This window comes from Anopheles maculipalpis, chromosome X (genome assembly GCF_943734695.1).
Source record: "Anopheles maculipalpis chromosome X, idAnoMacuDA_375_x, whole genome shotgun sequence".
NCBI lineage: Eukaryota > Metazoa > Arthropoda > Insecta > Diptera > Culicidae > Anopheles > Anopheles maculipalpis.
The window spans coordinates 3,445,671-3,469,494 of NC_064870.1; the positions used below are offsets into that span (position 1 = coordinate 3,445,671).

Genomic DNA, 23,824 nt, shown 5'->3' on the forward strand with positions numbered 1-23,824 from the left:
TCTAGTCTTGCAAGTGAAGATGAAGAAGCGTTCGCTCTACTCCTCCGAATAGCCTGCTCAGCTCCAAAAAAGGGTACTTCCAGCGACTTATAGAGATCGTGAGCAAATAGATGAGTAGGCCGATGATATTAAGCTTAAACTAATGACAAGGCTTTTGTAACTCTTAATCCCCACCCCTAAAGTAGTTCATAATTCACACACAAACCGTGCTCCGAAACCTGATCGAAACCTACCTTAATTACCTCTGCATTTACTGGGCGCAAAGCAAAAAAAAAAAGGAAGAAGCAGATGAAAAAAGTGGACACGAAACTACGAACCTCCCCCCGGTGACCCCGTGGGAGGGAAGGCAAAATATCAACAACAAAAAAAGGTACAAACCAGCATTCACCGTCCCGAGTCGTAATCCCCTTTTGGGGTGAGGCTGATTTAAAGAGCCCACTTTCCTCAGCCGGTCCAAACCGCAGGATGAAGGTATAAGATAAACTTTACGAGCATCACCGTACATTGGTGGTGAGGTCGAACATCTTCAAGCGCACTCGATCGTACGAGCCCTCGGCATTGCATTCCCGGTAGCCCTGGGACCACCCCTTCCTGAAGTAGTCTTGTCCCGGCACTGGAGGCACTCGAGGTTCTGCTTCACCGTATTACCGCACCGTATATTGCCTATTTAGCCAGTCCTCCATCCCTCAAGCTGCAAGGCGTTTCGGTGTTTGACATTTTCATGCCCGAGTCGAACGTGACCCCGCGTCCCTGTTGTTTTTTTTTTCATCCACTTTGATGTCAACCCACTGACAGGAACTCCTCCGGGAGCGCTCCATCCACCCCAAACTGCACCGGGCAGAGAAGGTGCGAGAAAGCCAAGGCTCTCTGGTGTCTGTTTCTTCCCAAACACAGCCATCTCTCGCGACTCTCTAGGCTGTTGGAATTATTCGCGCATCTTCAATTACCGGACAAGCGAATCACACACGAAAACTCGTCCTCCCCAAAAAAAAGCCAAAGGAACAACTTCCCTCCCGGATCTTTCGTAATTTCGCCGCCTACATTACACGACACACACGCGTGTCGTCTTCACTGAAACTTTCTCCTCTACTTCCCAGATCCCTGATCCCCAGCGGTATCCTTCCCAGACAACCGATATATAGAGTTGTACTTTCGCCGTCCCGCGTACTCTAGGTTTATATTGTCGCACACAGACGCATACGCTCTCGGGGCCGCGTTTTTTTTTTTTTAATGCTAATTTGAAATGTCCACAACCAGTGCCGGATGTTCGGAAGACGCTGACAGGAAATGGTTGAACAAATATATTCATGGATGAGTGCCGAGGCCGCTTTCTGGGTGGTTTGTAAGGTTTGCCGATGAGCTGAGACACACACGGGATGGGGAGCTCCCTCTCGAGATATTGTTTGACGACAGATTCGGCAAATTGGACTTTGAAAATCTTCGCCAGATTTTTCCCACAACGAAATTGAAAGTTGATGGTTTGGAACGGTAGTGGAAGCGTCTTCAGAATTTCCAGCACCTTGCTCGATAATGCTCGATAACTCTCGCCACTATCCTGCTTCTTTCGTCGGTCATTGACATTGAGCATTCCGCCATCCAACATTGTGACACAAATTTGATTCTTTCCCCCGTGGACACTGTCGGTGGTGGAGCTCACTCACTTTCTCCGCGCGTATTTGTATACGACCAAAGGAGAAGGGTGAAGGAAACCAATCTCCTCCCATCCCTATGCCCGTTTGTTACCCTGCTGCAAAGCAAATTCTGACATTTTACAGGCAGCCGAAGGGTGTGCCACGCCTGGTGGTGGTAAATAAACACTTTTAAGCTGGATCAAGGTCGTGCCGAGAAAATGGAAGTTGTGTTCGAAGCGTTGAAGCGAAGGGAAGGAGGGGGGGGGGGGTTTGCTTCAAGCAGGATGTCTACACTCTTTGCTTCGCTACTTCATTCAGGCGACCTCAAACGCTTGCCCGACTTGAATAGCCATATTTTGATCATTATCGATCCAACAACCGTTCTCAACAAGAAGGGATGGGGATTGTAGGGTATCGTGGTAGGAAAAATTTCCAATTCCAGCTGTGTGTGTGTGTGTGTGAATTCGAAATTTTGTTTTCATTCTACCCTTTCCTTGTCCTTCTTTCTCGCTCGTTCGCTTTCGGTTCGCTGGAAATTCGTTCCCACGGTCACTCCAGGCTCCCCACTGCACGTACCGCTTAATGGGTGCAAGAATTCGTTGGTGGGTGAACACCAACACCGGTCGATACGTAACTTTCTCCACTACATCCCGCTCGGCCGATGCCAGAAATGGTGAGGTTTAGAATGAAAAACCGAAACACGGCCGTTGCTCCACAAAAATCCAACGAGTTTTTGGTAGACTGACCCAAGGCACAAACTGCACCGTCATTGGGGAAAATTTCTCCTCATGTTTGTTTTCCGCTTCTTTTTGTTGTCTGCCACGTTGGGTGGAATTGCTCACGCTTTCGATTACGATCGAGCAGGTCCTTCTTCAATTCAGTTTCGAAATTGAAACTTGTTTTCTGATACGATTTCACCCATATCTCAAAAATATTTTTCCCAGGAAAGCTTCATCTAGTATAGAGACGCACAGCTTCCGAGGCGAACTTAGCCATTTTCGGGCTTTGCTCCTGATAAAGTGGACAGTATTTCAGCAACGGATGAAAATTCATCTCGGAAATTCGCCCCTTAAAAATAAGTCCAACCAAACTCGAAGCACATCCATCATCCATCTGTAACACATCCCAACGAACCACTTGCCTGCCAACGCGTGCACATTTTCACACATTTTCCAACCCGATCAGCGGGTTGCTCGCTCTTTGTTTTGCTTCTTTCTTCCATTGCCAGGGCGTGCGCGTTGGACAAAAGCGTCTCAAACGTCACGTCAATTCCGAAAAAAAAACAACAATCGGTCCGGGCTGGAGTCCCGGGAGGGTGCGCACGCATTACGACACTGTGCGCGCAAGTACGCCAGCCGGGCTTCGGGCCTGACCTTTTCGCTGCGAGCGCGCACGCTCGCACCCGCAACTCGCGCTAATTATGCGATTGAGATGTGCTGGGCTGTGTTTTGAGCGTCCGTCACGGAAAAAGAATAGTAATAATAAGAAAAGAAGATGGTTGGGGGGGGGGGGGGGGTGAGGGAGCTACATTTCGATGTTATTTCATTAAAGCATTACAGCCCACTGCAACCGTCTAGGGCCCGTTGGACTCCTTTTTTTTTTGGGAGAAATTTTAGGACATTACTCTGCTGTGAAAATTGTGTTTTCAGCTAAGATGTCATTCAAGAGCAGAATTTCGTTTGAAGAAATAAAGTTTTCAAGTTCCTTCCCTAATCTGGCACGATTAAAACTGCGCAGCTTTCTCATCCTGTTGCATAATCACTCTGCAAAGCCCTTAACTCGCCACACTACACGATGGGAGGTACCTTGTTGAGAAAAAAGAACGAGGAAAATACACACACCCACACACACACCACCAACAATAAATGTCTTCCTTGGGATGAACCTAAATACCATCGTTTTCCATCGCATCATGTACCGAAAACATCCGCTTTCGATTGCCCTTTTTTTCGGCGGATGGCAACCAACCTGCGGCGCAACCGCAGCTAGCTAGCCAGAAATCAACACCCAAATAGCCCGTGAGCACGAGCTGCAACAGAAACCGTGAAGAATGTATGCTAAGCCCGCGCAGCATCGCTACCCAAACGGTGGAGCAGCGAAAGAAGGTAGAAAAGAGAAAACGAAAGTGACTTGTCTTTGCACGAGCAACGAACTTCTAGCTGACGCTTCACTTCGGCTAGTGTAGCGCTGGAAGAATGGTGGAAAGAAGAGGGACAGTAGAAACAATAAAAAAACACCCGTTTTCGGGGATTCAACCTTCTCAACCCCCCAGTGGTTCGGTAGCGGTTGCGTTAAAGAACGTAAACCGATTTACCGGGTTCGTTGCCTGGAGGTGGAGTCTTTCCTCCCTCTATTAAGTGCTCCCCCGGAAGGCAATGTGAATGGGAAGCTGGCTGGCAGTACGTTGTCATCAAATTTCTACCGTGATGATTTGGACTCGCTGCCCTCAATCAATACTCTGGCTCAAAGGGCTTTCGTGGCCGGTGGCGAAGCATTTAGTGGCTCTGTTTTTTTTTGTTCAATCGTTTTCTTCTAGAAAATCATTTCCCCCCCTCCCACGCGGTACGCTTGCGGCGAGAAATAGCGCTCCAAAGCCTGAAGCAAATGAGCTCTTTCTCCGCACCACGAACAGTCACGAAAACGGTAATTTAAACACCCATTTGAGAGAGAGGGAGAGAGAGAGGGGGATGCAGGGTGATGCACAAACCATGTACGTTTGCGATCGATTTGCGTCAAAATGTCAACCCGCAAAACGTGAAGGAGATGTTGCGGTTGTGGAAGCTTTGTGCGGTTTTTGGGGGGGGGGGGGAGGGGGTGGCGTTTTTATTGCATACTCCGCTGCGGGACTGCGGGCGATTGAATTGTCTGTGCGGCGGCATAGAACTGGACCGGTGCACAACCGATAATTGATGGGAAGAAAATGCTCACGCCCGTGGCCTGGCCACAAGACGCGAAACGGAAGCAAAACATGCCAAACGTACTTCCTTACGAGTGGAAAGGTGTGAAGTCGGTGGGCGGTGGGGGGGAGGACGGGGTAGTAGGTGATGAAAATTGGACGAATGTAGCACGCAACAGCACTGATTAATGCCACGAATCTGGCGTGAAATTGATTACTTGCGATGCGGTTACATTTGCAATCATTTTCTTCAAGACCCGGGGGTGTGGAAGGTGGGATGAAGGGGGGGGGGTTTGGTTGAGGTAAAGGAACACATAAAGCTTCCCCTGCGCCCGAACAAGGCACATTCTTCACAGCAAAACAACTAAAACCGAAAAAAGATTTCAATTCGGCGGGTTCGTCGCTTACTTTTCGTGTTGAAGTCTTTCGTTTTCTAGAACGGTTTTACGCCACTTACCATTGTGATGCGTTGTTTTTTCTGTTCTTTTTCGAGTCGCGTTTCTCGGCTATCCGGTGCCCGGTGCTGGCTCGAGTTGAGCACGAGTTGATGTGCTGTTTGATCCCGTAGAAAAGACCGTTGAGGATGATGCTGAGCTGGATGAAGCTGTTCTAGCAAACGTTGAAAGGAATGTTTCTTCTAGTTTATGTCGGGAAAACTTCACTCACATACAGCACAAAAAAAAACACACACAGCTGTCTATCGTCGTCTTATTGTCGAACTATTTTCACTCACTGGTCACACGTGTTCCTTTCTGTCCACACACACGCGCGCGCAGTGCCGGAGTTCTATGTCAAACGTTCGACTCCACCAAACGGTACGCGTATTTCTTGCTTGCTTGCTCACATCCCATAAAGCACAAAACCCTCACCGATCGTACCAAATCGTGTCTTGGTCCTTCTCAAAATAAAACCAAACCACCCCCCACACACACACACACGCACACAAAGGCTGTCTTAAGATGATGGAATTTATATTAGGCTTTCCTGCCTTCGCTAGGAACTCGGCGTTGCTTGCACCGCGAACGTCAACGTTCGACTGAAACGGTTGCCCGGGTGGGTGAGAGATTTTGTTGCTTGGTAAGTAACCCGCCCGTTTCCTTGCCCTCCCATCGGCGCCTGCTGGGAAAAGCACAGCAAGCTTAGGCACGCGGTACCCTGTCGAATCGCGGTGGGAAGTCGAGAGGGGGTGTCCGTGTGTGCGAGTGAGCGAGCAAACGCGTGCGCAAACGATAGGCCGTCTCGTTGCAGCCGTCGTGCTCGATGCGTTCCGTAGCGATGCTGCGCACGGAACGAACCGGTCAAGTTTATTTTCGGCAGCACACAGTTTCCAGAGGATCGGTGCCATCTGCCGAAGCACAACAGCAGAGGGGAAAGTTGACGGGGGAGGCTTCCTCCCCTCCTCCCTCCCCCCCGCCGCGCACCGTGGTAAAAAAAAAGGGGTACGGGTTCACGTGCGCTTGGGTGTGGTTCGAATCGGGCTTCGGGATGTGATCGATTTGATGGTTCCCGCTGCGCCAGGCGCACGACACGGGCGAAGGTGCGCCTGGGGAGTTTCTTTTATTTCTGGTTGAGATCTTTGGATTTGTCATTGCTAACGAATCGCACACGATTAACCATTCTGGCAAGTGTTGTGTTTGAGTGAAGTCTTCTTTATGAGAAGAGATTTATTAGCTTGCTTCGAACGAGGTTTTTGTTTACGGGAAAATGGAAGGAATTGCAAAGGTTTTTGTTAAAAAAAACATGAGCAGAAATACAAGGCAATTATTTAAATAATTTATAAAATCGCAAAGAAACTAATTACGTGTTCGTCACTCTATGCGCTACTGAGCTCTTTTGTGCGTTCTAGCGCTCGGCAAAGTGATGGAAACTCAATCAAAAATGAATCTCTCTTTGCCACAATTTGGGCCGCTTTTTCACACCCTAAACACATAACTCATGCTGCCTTTGTGACCGTGGAAAGTGAAGGAAAACGAGCAACCCTCCCTCCTCTCGCCCTCCCCCTCAGCATTCAATCCATCTTACGCTGGACCGTTCTGACGAAAGTGTTTGATCGGCTGCAATCAACGCAGCATAATGATGCGTGCGCGCGTTAGGCTTTTTTGTAGGCATTTTTTTTTTTTTTTTGCTGTTGTTTGTTTGCCCACCAACTGCTCGAGATCGTTTTTGCCAATTATGCCCATTAGGTGCGGGAGATGGCGACGCACCGCGATCAAAAACGCGGATTGCTTCACGCCATTCGGTCAGCCTTTCTGCGTTGGGGTGTGAATTTTTCCACACGCCAACATGAACATGTGTGTCCGGTTTCGTGGCTTTTTTTTGTTTTGTTGTTTGCCCCGTTGTTATGTACGGCATTCGAGTGGCGCTTTTTTCCCAATTTCATAGCATCCCTTTACAACATTTCGTTCGGTGTCGTGAAATATTTTTTGCATGACAGCATCATCATCAGCATCTGCTACCTGTACAATGTTTGCGGGAAATGCAGCACCACCGCCCAACTCTTCATACGCTGCTCGGGACCAATCGTGGCCCGATGTGCACACAGCCCTCTGCATAGTTCACAGTTCGGAGCGCCAGGTGTTTAAATACTCGTTAGTATCTGCGCACTTACGCGACGACTCTCGTGCAGCATTGTGATCGAATCGATAAGCTGTACAACCATCACGGTGGATATGTACGCAGCTCGTCACCAGCGCCGCACATCTTAACCCCATCGTCGGGTTTATGATTGATTAAGTGACGGCACCAGGTACAACTGGTAAGATTTCCGCACACCAAACATGAGCACCGTGCGCCTAAACAACGGGCGCTGTGGTGAAGGAATGTGAAGGAATTTCGAGATTTCGGTACCCATTTGGCTTGGAACCCGTCGGCAGGAAGCCACCGCAAAGCAGACAAAACCGTTGACCTCACAGGAACCACCAGCCAAGTAAGTAATGCTTGGTGTGACATAAGACATAAAGGATTTCACGATTTCACTTTCATTCCGTTGGTAACCCTCACCCGGCATGACAAAAAAAAAAAGGGTGAAATGTTCGATTTTGGGGGTGCGACTACTCGCGAGCGACGACGCTTGGAGGTTTTGCTCCCCCCTGTGGAAGAGACGTGGAAGTTGAGATGTTTACTGAAGCGCCCCGAAGGTGACAGAATTCTTCCAACCAAAGGTCATCGAAGTTCATCTCGGGTGCCGGTTCGACGGCACCTGGCCCAAACCGGGCGGAAAGCATTCCATTATTGATCGGCTTCTGAAGGCTTCTGTTCTTGGTGCGTGTGCCAGCGTTTCCAGCGTTTCGTTCCTTCCACAGATGCGTCCCACAACGGCGGCATTCTTTGTGCCTTTGTGGCCCTGCCGTTAGAATGGAACGGTTTTGGTGGTAAGCCTGATCGATGCGTTCTCAACCGAACCCCGGTAGGGGTAGGCTACCGAGGGATCAACTTCAAACCGCCTGATGGGATCATTTATAGACGTGTTTTAATTTATCTGAGCTGATTTCTGCTCCTTTCCCCGGGAGAAAGTGAGAGAGAATTCTGCCGCAGGAACTGCCCCGTCGCGTCGGAAATCTGAAGCGAGTGAACCCGATCCAAAATAGAATTCTAGGTGGAATGCATCGCACACACACACACCCTTCTACCAGATGGAGAAGCTTCGTACTGTGCAGCATCCTCAATCAACGTTTAACTGTGGACCGCGCGTGGTTTTGCGTGGTTCCAGCACCACCAAAAACCACCCAAAAACTATCGTAACGAAACATTCGAGAGTATCGAATCGAATTAAAGTTCCCCCCTTCCCTCTTCCCTCTTTTTTCCGTCGCCCTACTGTCCGTGCATGTGCGAGGGACGGAGCATCGTAACATTAAACTTTCACTAGCTGCAAGTCCGGCTGCGGCTTGTGCTGCTTTGTGAAAATAATATTACATTTCGAAGATGAGCGTGGTTTCGCCCGTTTAGGCCCGGGTGTACGAGGGCGCGCGCGATCGTACGGCCGCTGAAATGGATGCTGACACCCGAAACCCTGTTGGAATGTTTAACGGCATTGCGCGGCGCAACATACCTGCCTGCCGAGCGTTCACACGAGAAGGGAGGGCGCGACCCGCGACGGAGCGTGAGTGTCCAATTAATGGTCCCGAGTTCATGGGCTCCATGACGCTCGACCGAATGCGAATGATGCCGAAAATCTGAAACGACGGATAATCCTCTCGCTCACGCTGCATTCGCGCCACTGCAGTGCCAAGGGCTTGTTAAGGTCGTTGCGCATGGCATCCCTTGTTCGGAAACGGATTAGCATCGGACCGGTTCACATCTTCCCACGTCGGTTTCTCACACTCCCACGGGCATGTATTTCTGTCGCCTCCTCTTGGTTCGCTTTTCAACACCGCCCATCGAGCTCGAGTGTGCTTGAGCGACAGACCACTCGATCGATGGAGAAAAATCACATATTGAACACCCAGCGGCTAGTGCCACACCTGTTTGCGGAGCTCCAGGTAGGTATGCTGATCGATTCGTTTTCTCTGGAGCGATCGCAAACCGTGCCGAGCCGTGTACAAGTAAAACATCCAACATCTCAGCCATAGTGTCACAGAAGGGCAACGGTTGAAGAGTGTGCCAAAAAAAAAAAAACACACACACATCACATTCGATTTTCTTGCAGACAAACTAAACTATTGACGACCTCCCAGCGTGTGTGTTAACATTTTGTTTCTTTAATTTCTTCTGCTTCTTGCTTGTCACTTTGAGGTTGCGATAGCGTGGTTGATATAAAGGCGGTACGATCCGTACCGTGTTGATGGTAAAGATATGGGAGCCATCTTTGCGCTTTCTTCCCCGGGATTCGCACAGTGCGTATACGAACACGCGTGTGCGTTATCGATCCGCCAAAAAGTTAACGAATCAGTGATAAACTGCGGCGCTGATGGCTTTCGAAAAAAGATCAATTAGCAAACAAAATTTCTCCAAACTGCGAATTCGCAACCGCCGGACAGTTGAGGACTTTCCAAGAAAGTCGGCCATCTTGGTACACAAGATGGTTGGTATGCTTCAAACCTGTCACTTGAAGCTGAGTGCTTTGATAGCAAACGTCATTTTTGCTTCTTCACACACACGCACACAAACACACTCGTATCCCGGATGATGAGAAATTTGATTTACTGTTTTCTCGTGCTCATAAAACACTTCATTTCGGTGGTTTAGTGGAGTTGAGACGCGTGTCGTCTATAATCATGAGTGTCGTAGAAACAAACGTGTTCGTGAAAGCCGAAATTAAACCGTTTATAGATGAGCTAATGAGCCAGCTGTTTGATTCGCTGTGTGTCGCAGGTCCTTCTTCACACATCCTCAAACAGTGTTCTCCCATCTCGCAGTCCAATAAGCTGCGCCATCATCCAAATAAGGCACACACACACGCGTTAGGACTCACTCGATCGATCATGTGCCTGGTAGGAAATGGTAGTATTACACAACCACAACGCTCAAACGGGTCAATTGATTTCGTTTGCTTGCTGACCAGTACCGAACACGATTCGCCAATGGACATCGGTGACGGTGGAAGGAAGGAATCGTTCCCGATTTTCGGTGAACCCAGAAACCACCCAGAAACCGAGCTGTACGCCAGTATCTTTAAGGACTGAACGTTTGACCTCGTAGGCGATTTGGTTAAAAGTTTGACAGTCGGATATCGCCATCTGTCAAGTTTTGCGATGAATGACGCAACATGGCGCAAACAAAAAAAAACTCCTGCGCACCACCGAGCGATGAATTCTACCTTTCCAATCGGGCAAATACTTGCCCTTTCTCTTCCAAAAATTTATAAAATAATACCACCGAGCTGTTTACCGAGATGCTGCGGCTATTTAGATGATCTACTCTCTAAAACACTTGCGTGAAGAATGGCCGCCCAACGGCAAAGCTCCCACTTTATCGCGCCAATCCCGATCCCGCGCCCATGTTTTGGTTAATTGCATTTGTTGATTAGTTTCTGCCTCTCTGCCTCCCCACTGGTCAACTTCTTCCCACCGCTGATGCACTGCTCATCTGCTACGACGCTCTTCCCTTCAGATCTCGAATCGCCCGAAGGGGTCAAATAGTAAAACGATTGGCTAAGCGCTTTAACCAGCTTACGCAATGCCTTGCGTCCAGGTTCCCTGGTGTCCTGTAAGGCAATCAATCCGCCCGGGGGGGGGGGAGTGGAAGCGACGACTCATCTGCTTGCATCGGGCTCGATTAAACAAGCGGCACTTGTCGCTTGCTTGACCGTTCCTGACGTCTATACCTCGAAGGAAAATGAATGAGTGTGTGCGTGTGGATGGGATGAAGTAATCGAAACGTGATTTTTTGGAGATGCCTCTCATCGGATGTTGACAAACGCCGTTCGGCAGTAGCGTGGGATTCTGCGGGTGAAAATGTGTAACCGCAAAGCGGCATTGCGTAAGGTTTTAATCGCACGTTTACATCCGCTGGTACAAATGTCAACTGTGTTCAAAGTGAGTTCTGGGCCTCTTCCCTCGATACTGGAACGAAAACGGTTTTATATTGCGCTGGCTGGCTATTGGTTACTTTGCAAAGGCATGCCTGCTTGCTTAATAGTGCACCACATCACCACCATGATGCAAGCTGACAGAATAACTTCTACTGAGCATGTGTCAGAATTGACACATCAAGCGACCCGACACTGAAGCAATCAAGACCGCACATAATACAAGATTTAGTTTATTCCGTTTGGTTGCTTCAATTGCTATTGTGCCCACTGGAGCCGCTAACGTACAGTAAGACCCACCCAACTAGGTCATCGCGTTATTTGCTCCGTTCCGTTAGTACAGCCTCCAGTGCACCTTCCACCTGCTGTAGCCACCTTGTGCTAATGCTAATGAACTATTGCCATATCCGATTGCTCGGATGCTAATCTGACCCTCAAATTCGTTTCCATTTGTACAGCTCCATCTCTTACCCAAACCGGGTGAGACCGGCTGCGAGCTGGCGTAAAAAAAAATTACGAGATAATGAGCCGAATGCCGTATGCCACCCGCCATGGCGGGCTGTACGTGTTTCCTGCACGCACTATCACGCCACCGGTATGTTGCAGTTTTGCTTCCTTTCGCCTTTACCGCGAGTGCTAATTCTCAGTCAATTACAGCCGACATCGTTGGCTATCATTGTTTTGGCGCACTGTGTGTTTATTTTTTTGTGTCTGCGAGTGGCTGGGCGTTAATTCGCAATCTTCAAGCAAGGTGGGTGTGTGAAGAAATTCGAAAGGGAACCAATGCAATCTTATCTCGTGCGGTTGTTGTTTTGTCGTGGGTGCGTAAGCTAACCTAATAACGCTTATCAAACGCAATCGGATGAAATACTGAAGCTAAACGGGCTGATTGAATTATCCGTGGTGTGAAAAGTTTCATCGCGAATAGATTAGATTAAGGTAAGATCAGTAGAAAGAAGGTGAAAGTCAATTATATTATGGTTTGCAAATTTCGCGACTCTAGTGCACTCTAAGAAGAGTGTGTAACAGAGGTTCTTCAAGGATTCATGAGCTACTCGAACATGGCGGCCGTCTAATGGCTTTGCTGGAATAAATCTGTTGTTCTGTTGTCAGTGTCTGTAGCAATACCGCACTGATACGGGTATGGTCCGACACCTCCTGAAGGTTAATATAGGATCTCCATACCCTACTCCGACTCAATACGTCCACGGCGTACAGAACGGTAACATCTGATCTTGGGTGTACGGGGAAACCCAACCCCTTGGGAGGATGGGTTATATGGCTAAATTGAGCGGGGGGGGGATGGCCAGCGTCTGTTCTCCATGTTAGAGGCTGGCTGGTTGTCCCTTCTGTCCTGGCATCCGAAGGGACATTAAGCAAGGATGCGTAGATCCTCCGACGAGACAGGGGGTTGGGGGAGAGGCCTTTGCAAGCCACCCCTAGAAAATAAATAACGCAACGGACCAATCGATACAGACCACCGCAAGGAAAAAGGACTTACGATTGGAGGCTCGGAACCTGAAATTGTACACCCCTTCCATCCAGGCTCCGAGATCCAGGCCCCCGCGGCTTCGAGTTAGTAGCGCTTCAGGAGGCGCGCTGGAAGGGTTCAATGGTGCGCCAGTACCGTACCGGTTGAGGATTCGTGGCAGGTTCTTCAATCTGAGCATCATAAATGTGCACAGTCCGCCCCTTGGGGTTGCCAGCGCCATCAAGCAGCTTAGCAGCTTAAAGATGGGGCCGGAGAAGCTTACCGTCTAAATGTTCAAGCTGATCACGAGAATCTGGGAACATGAAGAATTACCGGATGAGTGGAACCTGGGCGTCTTTCACCGAGTCTGCAAAGAGGGCAACAGACTGGAATGCTCGAACCATCGTGCCATATCAGTCCTTAATGCCGCCTATAAGACCCTGTCCCAAATCTTGTTCTTCAGACTTGCCCCCCTTGCTACAGATTTCGTCGGCAGCTACCAAGCGGGCTTTGTTGGACGCAAATGGTGATCCACTGCCTGTAACGATAGCACGCTTTTCCCAAGGAGTACTAGCTACTACTAGTACAACAGACTGACCACCTGGAACGGTACCAAAAATCACTAACAGCTCATGTTCTGGGGTCTCCCTGACATCCGGGAATCAGTTTCAGCTTGTCAAGAAGCCGTACTCACTTAGCATTTGAGTGATATCAGGACTCTCCCGAGGACTCTAACTTGATGAGAGCTAGCCGCAATATACGCGTCCATTCCTCATTGATACTCACCGACCGTTCGATGGTGTGCTTCAGATCCAGATGGAAGGTGAAGCCGTTGAGCTCCATCGTACATTAGGACACGGTTAAAAGTTCTCGTGACCTCCAGCCCGCTGCTACGCTTCGGCTATTAACTTCCAACTAGCATTTTTGAAGGCATTTTCAACGTCGAGTGACCAAATAATGAATTACAGAGAAAGCAGGTTCGCTGCTGTGACCGCTATCACCAGACCACTCGTCTGTGTTACAGAACTAAGTAGCTCGTTGTGAGCAGTACAACCGAAGTGTACTACTATTAATATTTTCGAAAGCTCGAACCATCGATCAGGCAGATTCCTGATTCATGCAAGATTGGAACAATTACAAGTCATGTAATTTATTGCAGCAAGCCTCTTACGGGTGTAGAAACCGATCCGCTTGCCCTAAAGACCCACGGCATTAGATCGTTAAAATCAATCGCGCATGAAATCGATCACAATTAAACATCCACGTTTTTTTCCCTTCACACGACTTGTTGGAACCTTTTTTTTTTGTAATCGGTCCTATCTCTGCTCTCTTCCTTCGCTCTCTTTCTCTCTCTATCTCCACAACATTTGATCGAAAAATCATTTCCTACCAGAAAAAAAAAACAGTCCCTCGAATGGTTTGCTCGTTACGTTAATAACCTGCAGTGCGTACACACCACCACAAACCCCAACGCGCAAATGTAACCCAATGCGTTGCCGCGTTACAACTTTTGGGCAGCGTATTGTTTTAGTTCGCTTATTTTTGCGCTCTCTTGCAACGGATTTTCCATCGGGTATTATATGCCCTCGCCTGTTGCTATTGTTGCCCTTTCCTCTGTTTTGCCCGCCGCAAGCAAGCCAGCGAGCGCAGTTGTCATAACAGTTAGCACCAATTATTTCGATCTTTTCGCATTCATCCCTTTATTATTTTTCTGTTTCTTGGCGTTTTTTTTTTTTTGATTTCATAATGAAGCATCATTTTCTCTGCTGCTCGCGAGATCACACCGAACCAGCCGCCCATTTTGTCCGCTCGGTGCAACTGGGGTTTTGGGTCACTATTAAATATCTGCCCGGCGTTGGAAAAGTGTTTTTTCCTTTTTTTTTTTTGATGGTAGGGGGGATGGGGATAGCGTTTAGTTTCCGTTTCATTGCGAGGTAAACAAACCCCGTACCCGGTGCCGCTATGAGTGACGCTCATAATAGCTGTCTGGTAATAACAGTTGGCGCGATTAACTCATCATGTTTTGTTAAATGTATGCACAGCAAGATTAGCGGTCTCGTTTGCCTCGGCGAGTGTGTGAGGGCTATCAGGAAGCGTGGATTTTGGAAGGTAGGATCATCTGGTCGACCTTTCGCGTCGCTGGAAGTGGTTCTAACCGGTTCGAATTGCGCCGCTTTATGGCGAGGTTAATCAATGGTGTTGTTGTTAGTGTGGGATTTTCTTCTTTTTTTTTGCTTCTTTCCCAGCATCATCCTGTAAGATATACCATAGAAGATCTGGACAGCTATTAGCATATTATTAACATTAGCCACATCAGCCTCAGTGGAGATGTTTTATGGACCAGTCAGCTGGCACTAACGACACAGAATCAAATCAACCGCTCACGCCTCCAGGAAGCGTTCGGGTGCGAATAACTTACAGCTAAGCGATACACGCGAGAACACGACACTAATTCCAGTAGGGTGACCTTTCCGTCGACGGACAACTTCCTATCCGGACTTTGGAACGCAGGCGCAAAGCGGCTTTTGCGCTTTTCCACCTTAAAGCGAATTATTTTTGATGCGTCCCTCTGAGCTGATGACTCTTTCAGCATTGAAGACAACCCATTACCAAGAGCGTATCGTGCCTGGCCGTGAGGCTTCCTGGGACGACTTGATCCCCCTGGGGAGATTTGTCCGCGGAAGGGCCCATCTAGTTCACGAACTTCGCGTGAGTTATGCTTTTTTTTATGGCACAACCGTGCACAAATTTCTCGCACAGAGCGTACCTCCGAGCAAAAACTGTAACCCCGAGAGGCATAATTACCCAGCGTAAGCATCTCCTAAAACGCAAGCTGTTCGCAAGCTGTTCGGACAAACCACCGCATACCGTTGGCAGGAACTTTGACTTTCTGCAATGTACTCATGGTTGTATGGGCGGCCCCGGACCATTCCAAGACCTGCCAGACACCTTCGACCCAGGCCTCGAGAAAGGGTGTTGTGCCGAAAGCGTGTAAGGGCACGGTTTCCGGGGTCCTGCTAGGTTCCGTGCCGTTTGCTGTTGGAGGTGCGGCAACGCGCACATCGGAAGGATGTCCACTGAGATCTGTTGGTGCGGATCAGCGCGATCATAACACCATCACGCCACGGTTGCACTGAAATTTGCCGAATTCGCCCAACGTGCCTCGACTGTCCGCCACAAAAGCCCTATTGCATAATTTCGCTGCTCGTACATTGTACGTATCGTCTTCACCTTCGATTACTTCATCCTGCCCATTTGTCGGCACCTACCACCACCACCACCACCTCCGAGCACATTCCCGGTGTGCTTCAGACACACACACGGCGGAACCAACCGCTACACAAGGGTAGGCCCCAAGTGTATTTGGGCCGCTTAATTCCACGACTGTTTTCACGTTCCCTTTGCACAGGCAGCGGTGTAGTGCCGTTTTAATTTGTATATTTCATCCAACCTCATCCATCTTCCCTTTTTTTCCTTCGTGTTTTGATGTGTGGCAGCAATCATTGGTTCATTAATTGCATCCAATAGCGCAGCCAAAGGTGCTCCCCGTGCTTCCATCGCGCATTACCACACTACGCTTTGGTGAAATCTTTACCAAACTGTGGACCTGCAACAAAAAAAAAATGGACGCGATGGTTCGTTAGTTAGCAAAATCCGAGGACACCCCGAGGATTGCGCGTTGCGGATGAAAATAGTGAACCGTTTTGCCCTTCGCTCGTGCACTAGTAATCGATTGCATCGAACGCACTGAACGAGATGGTTTTGGGCATTCGCCAAACGGTGCCAAAATTGTAGGTTAGGATTGCTGAGGTTCTCCGCTCCGTACGGATGCACCTTCCTTCCGGCGCATCGCCGGCTATAAATGGTGCGAGCTAGACATAGTTGGCAACGCTAGAGCAATCAAGATGAACCGTTTTAGGGCGCCCAGGTCATTCCGGAGGGTTCGATCCCTGGTCGGCCCAAACTCGGAACCCAGGAATTTCATCCGGTGGAATTCTTTTTGCTCCAGCGTTTGCTGCGACACCTGTCAACGGAGATGAGACTCACGATTCGCCAATTCCCACCGGCGTGCTGTTTGGTGGCTTACCGTGGTTGGCACCGGTAACAAGCACTTGACATATAGCGGAGTTACTACAGCTGCCGTCGGGAGATGGTGCGGGTAAGGTGGAAAATAAATACACAACACAGTGTGACAAGTACGCTCGGTGTGTCTTGTCATCTTCCCACCGGGAAGCATGGAAGGTAGCAAGTGATACCGGTGGCGAAAGCGAAAATCGTGATCCATTCTCCATATCATCCGACGGGCTTCTTACGCCATTCCCCGCGCATGGTCGGTGTCCTGCAAATGCGCCAACAGGGTAGGTTTGTTTTGCTGTTTTGTTGCATACGCTGTGCTTTGCATTGCGTTTGCGAAACGGAACCGAATGCCGGATGTGGATGTGAAGACACACGCCGGTTACCCTCGCGGGATTACCTTTTATCCCATTAGCGAAATTGTCGATGAAAGATGGCCGTTCATTAGGGATGCGCACGCACGCGCTTTTCTTCTCTCTCTCTCTCTCTCTCTCTCTCTCTCTCTCTCTCATTCATCCATGACATAAGTGGTATTTAAATGAAGAGATGGTAAAGATTTCGCCACTATTGACTCACCTCCGAGGGTGAGTTTAGCAGCAGGTTCGAGAAGGAACTCGGGATGGGCAGACAGGCTTGGGTAAATAATGAAAGAAAGTGCCGCATTTGCATACCTACTGCCGGTGAAGGTGTATTATTGATTCAGGAGAATAAGGGATTTGGAAATAACCTCTCAAACGGCTCAGGTTTGTACACGGCGCGGAACAATTCCTCCCGCACGGTATGTTTATTAGCAGGCGCTTTTACATGTGTCACTTATAGTGGAAGCTTTCTTGCGCGAACCGAGAAAAACAGCTGGCTGCTGGTGGTATTTGTAAAACGGGAACTGCCCGGAGCACTGTTCCGGTTGGATTTCTTTAAGATAACTTTTAAACTAATTTTCGAAGCACATTCTTTTAACATACCTAGCCCAGAATAATGGTCGTTTCGTCGGATACATTTACATCAATGTGCGAACACGATATGCATTTGCTATGCGTCTATTTTTATATCCTTCCCACCTGCCTCACATCACCGAACACTCTACGAAGTGTTTTTTTTTTTAGTTTCAACAAGAAAGCATCGCCTCCTATCGTTGTACGATTTCGTTCCTCAACAACTGTCCTTTTTAAAGCTTTTAACTAGCATGAAAATAGTAAACGTAACGATAGACTACAGAGGTTTTGTAATAAAATAAAATTAACAACAATTAACCTCCCTTAACGTTTGCAACAAACAGAATCACCTATTTTATTTCTGAACGTGGGTTTTGCGTAGAGCAAACCATCCCTCCCATCTGTCAACCGTCTGTTTACCCTACAGCACGTGTTGATGTGTTGATACTACTTCTTCTTCTTCTTCTTCCTCCTCCCGAATGGCTTACTAAGACTCTCCGATGTCCACGTCGTTGGATAGTCACAGTCCTCACACTACGTGGGGGGACGGTCCGGATGGGATTTGAACCCACGGTCCGGCCGTTTGAGAAGACCGGCTACAAAACCGGGCCGCCCCTACTACTACTTAGTATATCGATCATTTTACGTCGTCTTCTCTTTACGTCCTTTTGTTGGTCGTTTCGTCTAATCCCGGGCTTGCGACTAGCATCTAGCTGGTGTCCCTTTTTTCATCACTCACTCACAGATCCGTTGTACCTTATATACAATGCGATGGAGATAAACGATTTAAAGGCTGGAGCGCGTTCTATTAATTCTCTCTCTCTCTCTCTCCCTCGCTTGTAATCCTCTGTCGACTCCGCTCGACTTGATATGCATGTCAATTTCGGGTGAAAGCGTGAAACAACTTTGCACTCGCTTGCCTTTCGTTCGGCAAGTGAAGAAAATTGTCTTATCGTAAAACTACCATTGCCCTGCCTGCGTGTACTCTGTGTCGGTGTTGTTTGGTGTGGAGCAGGCTGCCTCACTTTGAGCACTCACGCAAACGCACCCACCTGCAGCAAACCCCCCTAGTCGATGGTCGGCGCGTTTCGGTCCTCTCCTCTCCTGGGGTGAGTCGGGCTGTATGGGACGGGTACATTGGTACAGATTCTGCTTTAGCGGCGCGATTTGTAAAGCAGATTGTCCAGGTTGAGCTTGTTCTTGTTCGGCAGCGGTGCACCGTGGCCCGGCCGGCCCCAGAACGAGCTCCACGTCTCGAAATGCTGCCGGCTCGTCTCGAACTCCATCGCCCGCACCGTTTCCACCTTGCGCTGCTTCTGGCTCATCTGATTGCACAGGTCGGTCAGGTAGCCGTCGTCGGTGCGGCGGGCCAAGCTGCTACACAAGCGTAGCGGGATGGGGAAACCGTTTCGAACGAGGATGGCATGAGAAGAGTGGGAAAGAGGAAGGTGTGGATGGGTGGAGTAGAAGAAGAAGAAGAAAAAAACAGAGGGGATATGTATATATGACGACTGTCAACACAACCCCTTTTGGCCAGGATGCAGAGGGCAGGATGTGGAGCATTACTGGAAGACGTCCAAATTTCTTCTGGGGAACATTTCAGATCGTTTGGAGCAATTTCTCGAATGCTTCCGCGTGCTTAAGAAAAGGTGGAGGACGTGGAAGGGGGGGGGGGGGGCGGTTTTAAGGACATGTTGGACTGTAAGGGTGTGGATTATGCGGCTAGACGTCTACTACCACTATTACCCGTTTGCGGTGTACTTATCAATCTTGGTGACGTCGGTTGTCCCGAGGCTGATGGGACGTGGTTGGGAGCGCCGTTTGGCGAGCAGTGGCACCAACTCCACGCCACCTGTTATCATACAGTTGCGCGTCGGCGGAACCCGCCCGCCATTGCGCCGCCCACCCCCTGCCCCTGCCTGTTGTTGCTGTTGCTGCTGCTGCTGCTGCTGCTGCTGACTTTGATTGCAGAGTCTCGGAACACGCGCCCCTGGTGGTGGTGGTGGTGGTGGTGGTGGCGGTGCTGGCAGCGCCTGCAAACCCGGTGCCGTTGCAGGTGGTGATGGGTGATATTTGATCGCGTCCCGGCCCGCACCGGCACTGCCGCCCAGGGCCGGCCCCTGCTCCAGGCTGTTGCTGATGCACTGACAGACGCACCGTGAGCAGCAGTTGGAGAAGCGCTTCAGGAAGCGGTTCTCCTCCTCCAGCTGGCGCTGCATCCGGTTCACCAGCTCCAGGTCAAGATCCTGCAGCGTCTCCTTGTTCGTCCAGCCCATCGACTTCATGAAGTTGTGGCCGACATTCTTCGGCGGACGCCACGGTTTCCCGCCCGGGCCCGGCTTCCCCCAGGGGCCACCGTTCGGTCGGCCCGTCCCACCGCCCGCCTGCGGCTGACAGTCGGCCAGCTCGGTGCTGCGCGTTTTGCGCGCCCGATTTTCCTTCTCCGCCACGATCCGGTCCAGCTCCGCCCGGTACGTTTGCTTCTGGGCCGGGGACGTTTTGTACCGCAGCTCGTTATCCACGTGGTACCGGTTGGCGTCGTTGAAGCTGATGATCGGATCGTCCGTCAGCCCGGTCACGATCTGGCCGGACGCGCTACGGATCGGTGCTCCACCACCGCCCGCACCGACACCCCGCGTGCGTCCCACCGATACCGGATTCCGGAGATCCTGCGAATTAGTCGAGGCCCCAAAACATCAAGACTCAGTACGGGCAGTACGGGAGCGCATCGTATACTTACTTGTGGCAGGATACTTACATTCTTCGTCTCCGGGTACAGACCCTGCAGCTGTATGTTGCGCATGCGAATCGTATCGTTCGGTGCACCGCCTCCCTTCCGTCCCCACGGCGAGTAACGCTCCATCACTTCCCGGTACTGGAAGAGTGGAAACTTTGTCGATGAATATTTAGTTCCTTCGGGCTACAGTGGTTGAACTTTGCGCAACACACAACACAGTAGGAGAGGGAGATCACGGCAAACGATAAGCAAAGAACATAAACTGGAGGGATTGCGGGGGACGACCTAAATTCCTTTACCCCTCTACGGTAAACTTTCAAGGACAATTGGGATGTTATAGTTTTAACGTATTTATTAATTCAATACCCTACACTATCGGTTTGACATCTGACTAATATCCTACCAAAAGTAGCCAACAAATCACTTTAATGGCCGGGAGAATTCAACAAAATTTTAGACAAGATGGTGAAACATCCCAAAGAAGGGGCGGAAGCCCTTGAATGTTTCGATCCAGCAAGTTTAGTTAGTGTTAGTGGCCGCACACTATGAAGCTTTTGGAGTGCCGATTCTGGAAGGACACTGGAGCATTCGGGCTTGGGCTAGTCTTTATCGGATCGATACACATCCGCCATTGCACTGCGTGCTTTGTGAGTATCAATCGGACATTGATGTTTCAGTTCGCGCCCGTGTGAACTAAGCTTTGTTGGAATGGGAACCCCATTGGACAGGATTGGACGGACGTCTTCCCATCCTTGGGCACGTGGTGCAGGACAGGATAATATATCCTCAACGACAAAATGATTTATATCAAATCACCATGATTACACCCGTCCATTCTTCACAGTTAGGTAAGGTAGGGCATGGTTCTCCGTACACAACACGGTCACCCTTCGACGCCACACCTCCTCTTGTGCTCTTTCCCCGTAATTCCTTACCCTAGCAGAAGCAAAGGTTCATAAAACAGTAAACAAGCACACGAAGGACAAACCGCGTGCGAAAAACCATCCCGGCCGGGCACGCTTGGCTTTGGCAAAATGACAACCCGTCACGGTTTAGCGCGCGTACGGCACATCTGCCTAATGTGTGTCATCCGCGGTATAAAATTTATTTCGCTCGCCCTATGCAAAGGGCACGTTGCGCCAGGCGCAAGGTTTGCCATCCCCTTAAAGTTAGGCAAGTAATTTGTTTGTTTACCTGTAACCTGTTTTTGAGAGTGTTGTGGGGGGGAGGGGGGGGGGAGGTGCCTGGATTGGTGACTTCGTGTTCGAAATCAGGCCACCAATCAACCAAAAAAAGTCACAGCAAAACTGTGTTCTGGAAGGTCATTACAGGAACGAGCACGGATGGGGAAAACAAAATGGTGGTGTGAGAGGAGACTCGCTCATTGGTTGTCACACGTGTCACTGGGGTTTGTGGCTGCTTTGCGGTCGGTGGTGCGGTTTTGGGGAAAGAGAATAAATTATTTATCGAACTATATTACCCCGAAAAAAAGGGTAATCAATAAACCAATCGGTTAATGTGGAATACTCCATCGTGCACGATAGAATCAACGGTTGTTATTTTGCTGAAGGCTTGTAATTTTCATTCCAACTTTTTGGGGAAATACCCATTAGATTTTTCCAGGACAGTGGTGTCGGGAAGTGTGGATCAAGAGGTATGTAAGCGTGGCGTGGCGTGGTTTTGGTATAACTACTTTGCTTTCTTGGTTTTTACATTCGATGGAAGTGTATTACTCTTCGTTTGGCTAGCAGTACGAAGCGCCTGAAAGTATGCAAACGTTACAAATACACACTTCAGTGCAGTGGCTTACAGAGCGTCAAAGGAGGGTTTTTTTGCTTGCTTCGGGATACTTTCAGACGCTCGCACATCCCAAAAGGCACACATTGCACGATAAAGTAAGACACTTCTCATCTGACAATTGTTTGTGTGCGTTGCCGGGCTCGTTGCGTTGGAAGTGTAACTGGTTTTAACCTGTGTTTCCACACTAGAATCAGTTCCAAAAGATGCAGCCTCTAGTAAGTTGGTTGAGTGGTTGCTTGATGCTTTGCTTGCTGCTGATTGCTTCTATCCCCCCGAACGGTAACCCAATTTTGAAGGGCAACAAGAAACAGACGCGGATGGGTGTGCGACGCCTTACTGCTTCACAAATCTTATTCAGACGTGCTTTTATAACGCTTAGCTTCGCGCTACGAATTGCGCCTAAATGTAGGCAAACGGACGGGTGAAGGGGAACCACGAAAGCTCGCGTTTCGCCTTCGCTTTCGCTCCGTCCACGTACGCACGCACATACACGCTCGACACACTCAGAAAACCGACACAACCGACGGCTTCTTACATGGGATTGCTCCTTCGCACGGGATCGCCGCTCGATCAGCTTCCGGTTTTTCCAGTCCCGCAGGCTCTCATCGGCGATGCGCTTACGCTCCAAACGCTTCAGCTCGTCACACCAGAAGATCGGATGATCGGATGGGTTGCGTGAGCCCATGCGCGGCTTCCGTGACCGTGTTTGCCCAAGAATGAATAGCACCCGTTAATGATCCGTGTACCGTCGCCGTGACACAAGGATGCACATTTTCTTTCTGTCCGCTGTAATGTGGTTCCACACGGTCTCGCAAGCTTCCGTTGACACACTGTGCCAGTTATGGCCCAGCAACCAAAAAGGGACACCTAAAATGCGTTACTAATCACACTGACACGTCCTTTCAATTGCTTTTCTCCTTCTCTCAAGGGAATAACACCTTGCATTTGTTTTACCCCTTCCCACACACACACACACACATCCACACGGAAATAAAGACAGCAAAGAGTCCGTCGTATCCTGTCCGGTGGAGCTTTTCACGTGTACCGATCGCACCCAGCGTCGGTTGAAAACTGGCCGTGCAGCAGCACGTACAGTGAAACGGTAGGCTTCAGCCTTCCACACTGCTCTGCAACTAACCCAATGCCGCAATTCGTGCATTTGTGCCTGTCTGTGCCCTACCCGAAACAAGGCGTGTTACCTTCCGCGCTTCCTTTCGCATTTGATTTACCCACTTTAGCGCTTGTTTGTTTTTATTTCATAGCGTAAAAGCTTCGATTTGCCTACTATCAGGCGCTACTACAGAAGGCACAGAGAGTGTGTGTGAGAGAGAGAGAAGGATGAGCAATACAAATCAACCAAATAACTGGAACTGCAAAAACATAAAACAAACCCACGTGGTGGGAAGATAGGTTCTCTTCCCCACCCTAACCCCTCTCCCCTCCCTTGATTTTCCACTATCCTACTTTAGTTGCAAGCGCAAACTTCGATCCAACATCCAGTGAGCTTTTGCCGTTTTGCTAGTGACGCATACACTGTGCCTTCCCCGTGCCGGTCCCTTGGCAGCCAGGCATAGGCATTTGATTAGAAATGTCGAGGTTGTCTTCCATTTGTTTTCCCCCCGTCGCTGGAACTAGCTGGGAACGAGTTACGAAAGGATCACAAACAATGCAGGCCTCAATAGGGAAAAAAAAGAAGGTAGAACGGGCACACGCAACACGATGTCCTAGGACAATGCGAATCACGGCGACGACGACGTTTGAGCGGATATACGCGGTGGAAACGGGTTTTGGTTTTAGTTTCTATCGCATACTTTCCC

At 49.5% G+C, this 23,824-nt stretch overlaps 5 protein-coding genes across 5 annotated transcripts in view; 3 read left to right on the forward strand and 2 right to left on the reverse strand.

Moving 5' to 3' along the window:
• The window catches only part of LOC126561177 (uncharacterized), a 408,397-nt gene extending 389,617 nt beyond the window's left edge, over positions 1 to 18,780 (reverse strand). Inside the window, exon 1 of the mRNA XM_050217126.1 lies at positions 18,775 to 18,780. The gene's annotated coding sequence lies outside the window, so the exon portion shown is untranslated. The remainder of the gene's footprint in view (positions 1 to 18,774) is intronic.
• Positions 1 to 23,824, forward strand: part of LOC126561385 (uncharacterized) — a 390,544-nt gene that overhangs the window by 39,911 nt on the left and 326,809 nt on the right. The window lies entirely within an intron of this gene.
• LOC126557347 (lysophosphatidylcholine acyltransferase-like) overlaps positions 1 to 23,824 on the forward strand; it is a 238,922-nt gene that overhangs the window by 13,499 nt on the left and 201,599 nt on the right. The window lies entirely within an intron of this gene.
• The window catches only part of LOC126557212 (cytoplasmic dynein 1 light intermediate chain 2), a 367,651-nt gene continuing 359,260 nt past the window's right edge, over positions 15,434 to 23,824 (forward strand). Inside the window, exon 1 of the mRNA XM_050212906.1 lies at positions 15,434 to 15,439. The gene's annotated coding sequence lies outside the window, so the exon portion shown is untranslated. The remainder of the gene's footprint in view (positions 15,440 to 23,824) is intronic.
• Positions 18,613 to 22,699, reverse strand: LOC126562252 (uncharacterized). Its single transcript, XM_050218711.1, has 4 exons — positions 22,543 to 22,699; positions 20,229 to 20,360; positions 19,217 to 20,139; positions 18,613 to 18,847 (listed from the first exon to the last, which is right to left on the reverse strand). Exons 1-4 carry the CDS (start codon positions 22,690 to 22,692, stop codon positions 18,625 to 18,627), a joined length of 1,428 nt encoding a protein of 475 aa, XP_050074668.1. The 5' UTR covers positions 22,693 to 22,699; the 3' UTR covers positions 18,613 to 18,624.